General features: G+C 34.2%; 2 protein-coding genes across 2 annotated transcripts; one reads left to right on the top strand and one right to left on the bottom strand.

Annotated features, from left to right (window-relative positions):
- Positions 1 to 214: 214 nt before the first annotated feature.
- Positions 215 to 1156, top strand: LOC139873631 (transcription factor bHLH84-like). Its single transcript, XM_071861569.1, has 5 exons — positions 215 to 252; positions 350 to 592; positions 688 to 753; positions 861 to 926; positions 1064 to 1156. Exons 1-5 carry the CDS (start codon positions 244 to 246, stop codon positions 1154 to 1156), a joined length of 477 nt encoding a protein of 158 aa, XP_071717670.1. The 5' UTR covers positions 215 to 243.
- A 4327-nt stretch (positions 1157 to 5483) lies between these two features.
- On the bottom strand, positions 5484 to 6808 carry LOC139871150 (uncharacterized). The gene is made up of 2 exons (XM_071858887.1): positions 6743 to 6808; positions 5484 to 6443 (listed from the first exon to the last, which is right to left on the bottom strand). The coding sequence occupies exons 1-2, from the start codon at positions 6806 to 6808 to the stop codon at positions 5484 to 5486; spliced, it is 1026 nt and encodes a 341-aa protein (XP_071714988.1).
- Between the last annotated feature and the right edge of the window lie 976 nt (positions 6809 to 7784).

The following is a 7784-nucleotide window of genomic DNA, read 5'->3' as shown; positions in this document are numbered from 1 at the left end:
ACAATCGTAGGCGAATGGAACACATTTAGCGAAGTAAACGTCTCCGACGAAGCCTTTTTTATGGCACAATTGCTCGAAAATTTTCCTGCTACAACAAATTCACCTAATTTTTCTGCCTTTGAAGTACCATCTACATTCTGGCCACAAGATGAACTAAACATGAGCCCTGATGAGGTCGATGTAAACGAAATATTTGTGGCGCAACCTGCATTGTCTGCAAGTTCTATTAAACGTTCTTGTAGCATGATAGATGTAAGTTAAACATGTTGCTAATATATGTTTATGTTACTAGTCATTCTTTGATGTAATCACTATGCTAAACTGTAAAATATGTAATTTTTGTATGTAGGTCCATGAGAACAGGGAAAATATAAAGCGTAGGAAATGTAAAAATTTTGTTTATAAAACCAACAAAGTTGACGATGACCATGAAGCAGTTAACGGCCAAATTACGAAAATTTATGGATCTGATGATGAATCTAACTGGTCCCAGGAGTCAAGTATTAGCCCAAAACCGACATTTTCAAAGTCAAGTGGCAAGACAAAAGCAAATAGGGGGTCGGCAACTGATTCACAAAGTGTATATGCACGGGTAAATATTCATCATGAAACTGCAATATATTGTATTCTTAAAAAATTAATTTTTCGTTTTCAGTGAACTTAGAACTGTTTATTTTCTTTTTACAGAAGAGAAGAGAACGAATAAACGAGCGTTTAAGAGTATTGCAGAAGCTTGTTCCTAATGGTACAAAGGTGAGTATTTATATATAGATATTATATATACTTGTGTTTGTTAATTGTGTAGTATCTAAAAGTATCCCTGATAACTAACTTATAATGTTTTTTTAATATAAATAAAGGTTGATATAAGCACAATGCTTGAAGACGCTGTTCAGTATGTGAAATTTTTGCAGCTCCAAATCAAGGTGAGCAAACTAAAAGCTTTTTTATACTAAAGCAAAAGGGAACACTCTTTTGTGTTCTGAGGATCAATACGGTAACTTCGATTTAGTAAGAAATTCAAATTATTGATGTGTGAATCGTACTAGTATGATAATTGCAGTTATTGAGCTCTGATGAATTGTGGATGTATGCTCCAATTGCCTACAAAGGAATGGACATCGGGCTTGACTTATTGACTCCATCACCAAGATGATGACTTTTGAATATCCGAGTTGCCACATTTTTCTGAATAAAGGATTGTTTATAATTTATTTTTTTTAGTCCAGAAAAATATAGAATAAATTCAACAAAAGATGTTGTATGTTTGTAACTCAGCATACTCAGAGAGAATGTTTCTTATTTTAACAAACGGAAGGATACATTCATGTAAATATTCCATGAGACCTTGTATTATTATTACCTGCAAATTGTTAATGAAATGACCCATTTAATTAAACAACCATGTCCAGTTTTGATCCAGAAAAACCCATTTACAACTTGTTTGATCCCAACTGTGAGTTCTAGGTTATGTATGTTTGTATCATAATTAGCATGTAGGTTTGAAAAGTTCGTCTTTTCAACCAGATTTTTAGCTACTCACTGAGTTTTTAAGTTAGTTTTGTTAGCCATGAATAAAAGAAATGAATGGGTCGTTAAACATTGTGAAGATGAAATGTGATAAAAAAAAATTTGCAAGCAGTAAATTGATGACTTCAGTTTGTATGTCTATCAATGATCAATGATATTTCATTAATACTCGTACCATTCTACACGCAACTGCGCAAGTTAATATTATTACTCACCCCGTCCCATAATAAGAGTCCACGCTACTATTTATATATGTCTCGAATTGAAAGAGTCATTGAAACTTCAATTTTACCTTTTTTATATATGGAATTTAGCAAAACATTTATTTATAATTTATTATTTAGGTAAATGGTTTTCATGCGGTGAATATATTAATGAAACAAGGATGGAATAATGAGAGTTCAAACTACTATAGGAGAAATCCCTATAGCCTCACAAACGGCCAGCAAACAAGCAACTCGTGCAACACGCACATTAACAAAGAACAAAAATATATCAAATTAAGGAATCTTCCAATCTTCCTTCATCTGAAGCGCAGACAGTTTGTTCTTCCATTTAAATGACACCATCTTGAAGACTTGATCTATCGTTCTCGATCTCTTGCCAAGCAAATGGTTATTCCTTTCTTGCCAAATAACATACACAGAACCACATTCCATTCTTGCAACTTAACAACAACGATACGAACCACATTCCGTTCGGCAAAAGGAGATAAAATCGCAAACCGTCACAAATAAACAGAAAATCCATGTGATTTTTAACCAACGGCCACACTTTGTTAGAAAATGAGCATGAGAAAAAAAAATGATCATGAGAATCTGACACTTGTTTCACAACGAACTGACCATTAAGAAACCATCCCGCACTTCCATTGTCGTAGTTTATCTTGAGTCTTTAGTCTTTCACCCATGAGTAACCACAAAAGAAACGAAGGTTTAGGGATACATTGTGAAAACTAATTAAACAACTGCAATCATGGTACAACATTCGACCTTGTCCTAATCGACTCACAAACAGCTCGAACTGAAAAATCACATAGCTCATCACGATGATCCTTCCAGCAAACAATGTCATCAGAAACAGGCCTTATAATTTTTTCTTTCACTTACTTTGTTAAGGAAGATAATGAATTCAAATAGTAGTAGCATATTAAACTAAGGACAAAATAGACATTTTAACCAACATATCTTAATTTGATGACACTCTTTGTGAGACGGATGAAGTATTATATTTTTGGTTTACAATGATCACTACTAAAGTGTCATTAGTCAGACGATATCGAAGTGATTCTTTTAACCATAAGGTTGGGTTTCTTTCCCCCAGCATAACACTTTGCTTGAAGTTATTAGAAAAATCAAGTGACTTCTCCTTTCTTCATTTAGGATGTCACGAGACACAAATCTCAATTATCAAGTTCATTGATTAAATTAACATTACCATGATTAGTTTCAATACATTGATAACTAATCCGTCATTATTATTTATCAATCTAAATTATTCTAAAAGTCAAAATATATCATAATTTAGTTTCATCACAGCCCATAGGACTACATTTCGTATTAGGATAAGGATATAAGCTCATTATTTAAAATATGAAATGTCAAAAACCATTGGCCACCTTTGACCTTTCTAGTTCCTAAACCTTGAGTCCATTAGCCACCTTTTTATTTTATTTAAAAAAAAAAAAAAAAAAAAAAAGAAGTTTCAATTGTAGTGTAAACCATTGGTCACCTGAGGGGGTGCTTGCCCCGATCCGGCTTTAAAAAAATTACACTAAAACATTTTTTATTAAAAAATAAAGTTTTTTCAGTATTTACTCTCTATCACTACTTTTACCCTCTCTGTAGTTGGGTTCAAGTTCCATCACTAGCTTGGACTATTATTTCTCAAATATGAAATGACTTTGTTCTAAGAAACTAAATGTGCACGGTTGAATTTCACAAACAAAAATAAAAAGATCTTAATCGTTGTAATCAATCAATTAAATGATTACTGAATACATGATTTCGTTGTTATATAAATATTCACTGTAACAATAATTTCGTTTTAAAATGGTCAAAAAGTTGTAAATATGTCAAGTTGTTTGTTGCTCAACATGTTCATTATCCCAACTGGATTAAATTTGTTGCTCAACGCGTCAAGAATATATAGGACTACCCCATATATGTACTACGATTCACATACAAACATGTCCAAGTACATCCGTATGTTGGGCCAACTTCTCCCCGTAGACATTGTAAAGACATTCAACATATCTTGTATAATTTTTAATAATGTTAGTGGCAAAGCCCATATTTGACTTTAAAAAACTACTCTATAATGTGATTGTAGCTATGGGAGTGTCAGGACTTGAACCCAATCTTCTGTTTTTTTGTTGACAGGATGGTCCTCACCCATTATTAGTTGAGCGACTTGTCATGACGATTTATTAATAGCATTAGATAATTAATAATCTATGAACATTTAAAAGTTTATATCAATAAAACTGAACATAAAGTCAAACATTCAAAATTACTTTTCAGGTATGAATACAATTGTTTACATCTTACTCTTATTTCAAGTTCGTCAGAACTCAGAACTGGCCTTGAGTGTTGTTTTAATGTCAAAAAACATTGAAGCGTGTTAGACTATTTTTATGGTGATGGTGTGATAGGGGGTTTTGCTCGGTATAGTGCTGATGTGACAATTGTAATGGTGTGATGGCCTAATGGAGTTTGTAATGGTGATGGGTAATGAAATATGATAGATAGTAGGTCCCACCAGTTTTTTTTCTTTTTATCTTTTTATATTATTTAGTTTTCATTATTAGTAATTAATTTAAACATATTATTTTGAAAAATTAGTAATAAGTTACTATAGTTTAGGGTTCAAATTGTATGTTTTATTAAACATCCATAAAAGCTAGTGATTTGAAGTGTAAATTTCTTTATTTCCTTTCTTTATCGTTGTACCTGAAGCAGATCTGAACAATCAAAAATCACAATACACACACTATTCAAAAATCAAGATCAAAATAGAAATTGCAAATAGATCTTGACACATGACACTCCCTAATTCGTTCCCACCGTCCACCACACTCAAGTTTCGTGTGATGCTTTCATCGCGCCTGCAACTTTTTCATTCCATCACGCCATGTTGTGGTGTTATGGTGGTGTGATGGTGGCAAATTTGGTCGATCATGCTACCGTTACAAATGGTCTTAATTGATAGTGTTTGATTTATTATGATTATATACAATCAAATCATACTACTAGGGTCGAGACAATTTTGGGTCAAATTTCGACGAAGACTATTATGTAGTACTTTTATTTTCAAAAACCGAAATGTATATAAAAACACGGTAACATTCGTCAAAAATGAAAGAAACCAACATAACGATACAAGGATACAACACGCGACCAAATTACAACTACCAACTAAAACGAAGGCCTAAACAAACTTAACAAAAAGAACCGAAGACAAACAAAAGAACCAAAAACCACGAAAATACAAAACAAAAGAGAACACAAAAGCCCAAAAGTTAAGCCGACTACAAGACTGCATTTCTAAGAACCCGATAAACCGCTACCACCAAATATTTTGTCCATACATCTGTTGAATGACTTCGCCCCAGCTTCAAATCCTTTGAAACCGTCTATTATGTAAGTTTTAACATAATTTCACTTCAAAATTTAATTGGTGACAGGAAGTCATTTTTTTTTTTTTTTTTTTTTTTTTTTTTTTTTTTTTTTTTTTTTTTTTTTTTTTTTTTTTTTTTTTTTTTGGGTAAAGGGTAATCACCCGGCAAAATTCATTCAACAAAAAAATGATACAATACAGATCACAAGTCTACAAGAGTGCCCTGTAGTCCAAGAACAAACCAAAAGCACCAAACCTAGCAAAAACTAGACATAACCAACTCGCAAAAATAGACGAGCTAGACGCAACAAAAAAACATACAAAAACCCCCAATTTTATGTGATCTTCCATAACATCTTCAATTGACGAACTTGCACCGAATCCTTAAACCTCAAGGACAAAAGCTTGTAACGAACCGTAGAAAAAATGTTTTGAAACAGTAGGTCACTTGTTCTCGATTTGTTACTAAACAACCGAGCATTCCGTTCTTGCCAAATAAAATAAATAGAAGCTGCAAACAGAAGCTTGGCAACAACCACCCGAGACACTCTCCGATGCGTGATCGGAGCCAACAACTGCACGAAAACTTGCCAACAGTTACCACTAATAGGAATTTGAATCAATTGCTTAACTTGATCCCAAACTCTACTTGCATACATACATTCAAAGAACAAATGGGTGTTAGAGTCAGGTTGTAGTTGACAAAGAGTACACACAGCAACACCTCCATTCCCATTCAAATTCATGTCCCATGGTTTGAGCATATCTTGAGTTTTCAGCTTTTGCTTCATAAGTAGCCAAGCAATAAACGCGTGCCGAGGAATATTTTGCGCAAACCAAATCACAGAATACCACAGGACTTTAGGCTGACGATACCGAATGGTATCCCAGACCTTCGATACCGAGAAACAGTGTAGAACCCCATCCACATCCCTCCAGCGAACAACATCATCTTTTCCAATATCAGGAGGATCAGTAGATAACAAAAGAGGATATTTTGTAGACAATACATCTGGCCACGACCATCCCGAGTCATTAACAAACTGAGAAACATTTGAATCAATAGAGATTGCAGCCCTATGTGTTTCTCTATTTGTTAGAATCTCCACCAAAGGACCATAATCACACCAAATGTCATATAAAACTGACGTGTTTCTGCCATCACCGACTTGGTGGATAATATGTGGACGAATAGTGTTACGAATACTAAGAATCTTTCGCCATCCCCAACTTGAATCAGCAGCAGGTTTCACAAGCCAGAAATTGTTTCTTCGTAGACGATACGAGTGAATCCACTTAACCCACAGGAAGTCATTTACTAATATTTAATATCTAGTTCAATTAATTATTAATTATTCACACAAACCAGCAGCACAAAAGTGGAGTGATTGATACCGTTTGATTGACACATACATTAAAAAGTTATTATCTTCGATATTAATATTTTAATTTATTGACTCGCATGATAAATAAAATATTTATTTATTCTCAATTATTTGGATATGTAATATTTATATGTATATGTATATGTATATGTATGTATTGGGTAGTACTAACATATACTACGTAGGTGTCATTTGATTTGGATACATACAGAGAGCCGCAGCCGGTACTCTCTAACACTACTTGCACACAAAATGTCAAAATGCACGAGTTTCATGTTATCCAATTTTGGTCAATAACAACTCCTATCAACAAAAGTCAGCATAGTACAAAGTCAAACTTCATTTTAAGACTATTCTTTGTCCAAAAAGCCAAATCTATGTGCCATCCTCCCTATATATAACACCGTATGTATCCTATAAGCATTCATCAAACTAGCATTGAAAAAACATTATACCAGCAACATAACATAACAAAAAATGGAAGGATTAATACCATTTGTAATGCATGCCATCAAAAGACACAAGCTTCACAACAGCTACCGATCGATCTCCGCCAGATACAATCTCCTGGACGGCTCTGTAACGTCAGAGGGTTCATCACATCACAGGACCAGGTTGGAGTTTCAACCTCCCATGGCCGAAAACTTGCAGCATAGAACGGCTTTTGGTTATGTCTCCGAATTAAAGGGCTTAAAAAATGATTACACCTCAACTTCAGACACATTTCATGCAGAAAAGCTCAAGAGTAACTGATGCAAATGAATGCCAAGAGTTCTTTGATTGTTTTGTAATTGTATTATATGGTTCTTTAATTGTGCTGTTATGTTGAAAAGACAAGTTATAAATAAACTTCAATCACAAATCACTTGATATTGTTATTGTTAACACCTATTTTCTTATGAGGTAAGGCTTAGTATGTCAACAAGAGACTAGAAGTGATCTAGCTTTTAGGAGGGCGGAGTGTTGCCGATTGATTTTTACCCTCGGGAAATAATCCCTGCAGACCCGGTTCACAAGTGTAGAAACTTGTGGGGTGGCTTAATCAATCTGTCGTCCGTAGAGCGTAAGAGTGCTAGCCGGATGACTTCTAGTGAGAGAAGGTAGAGAGAGAAAGAGAAGTGAAGTCTCAGCTCTCAAAGTTGTCAGAATATCTGAACTTGTGTAAAATGACGACCCAAGGGGTCTATTTATAGTGTCAGATCTACCAGATTTGTTTGGGGACACGTGTCGAATGATGATACGTTCTGTTAC

Source organism: Rutidosis leptorrhynchoides, chromosome 10 (assembly GCF_046630445.1).
Source record: "Rutidosis leptorrhynchoides isolate AG116_Rl617_1_P2 chromosome 10, CSIRO_AGI_Rlap_v1, whole genome shotgun sequence".
NCBI lineage: Eukaryota > Viridiplantae > Streptophyta > Magnoliopsida > Asterales > Asteraceae > Rutidosis > Rutidosis leptorrhynchoides.
The sequence above is the reverse complement of the archived record's forward strand: the minus strand, read 5'-3'. Positions and strand labels throughout refer to the sequence as shown.

What these genes read in the sequence shown, in the direction of transcription:
- LOC139871150 (XM_071858887.1), bottom strand. Translation starts at nt 6,808, where the DNA reads ATGAAACTCGTGCATTTTGACATTTTGTGTGCAAGTAGTGTTAGAGAG. An exon ending in AGTACCGGCTGCGGCTCTCT is followed by an intron (nt 6,444 to 6,742) that starts GTATGTATCCAA and finishes CTGTGGGTTAAG; the next exon opens with TGGATTCACTCGTATCGTCT.
- LOC139873631 (XM_071861569.1), top strand. An exon ending in TTGTTCCTAATGGTACAAAG is followed by an intron (nt 754 to 860) that starts GTGAGTATTTAT and finishes ATATAAATAAAG; the next exon opens with GTTGATATAAGCACAATGCT. An exon ending in TTTTGCAGCTCCAAATCAAG is followed by an intron (nt 927 to 1,063) that starts GTGAGCAAACTA and finishes TGATAATTGCAG; the next exon opens with TTATTGAGCTCTGATGAATT.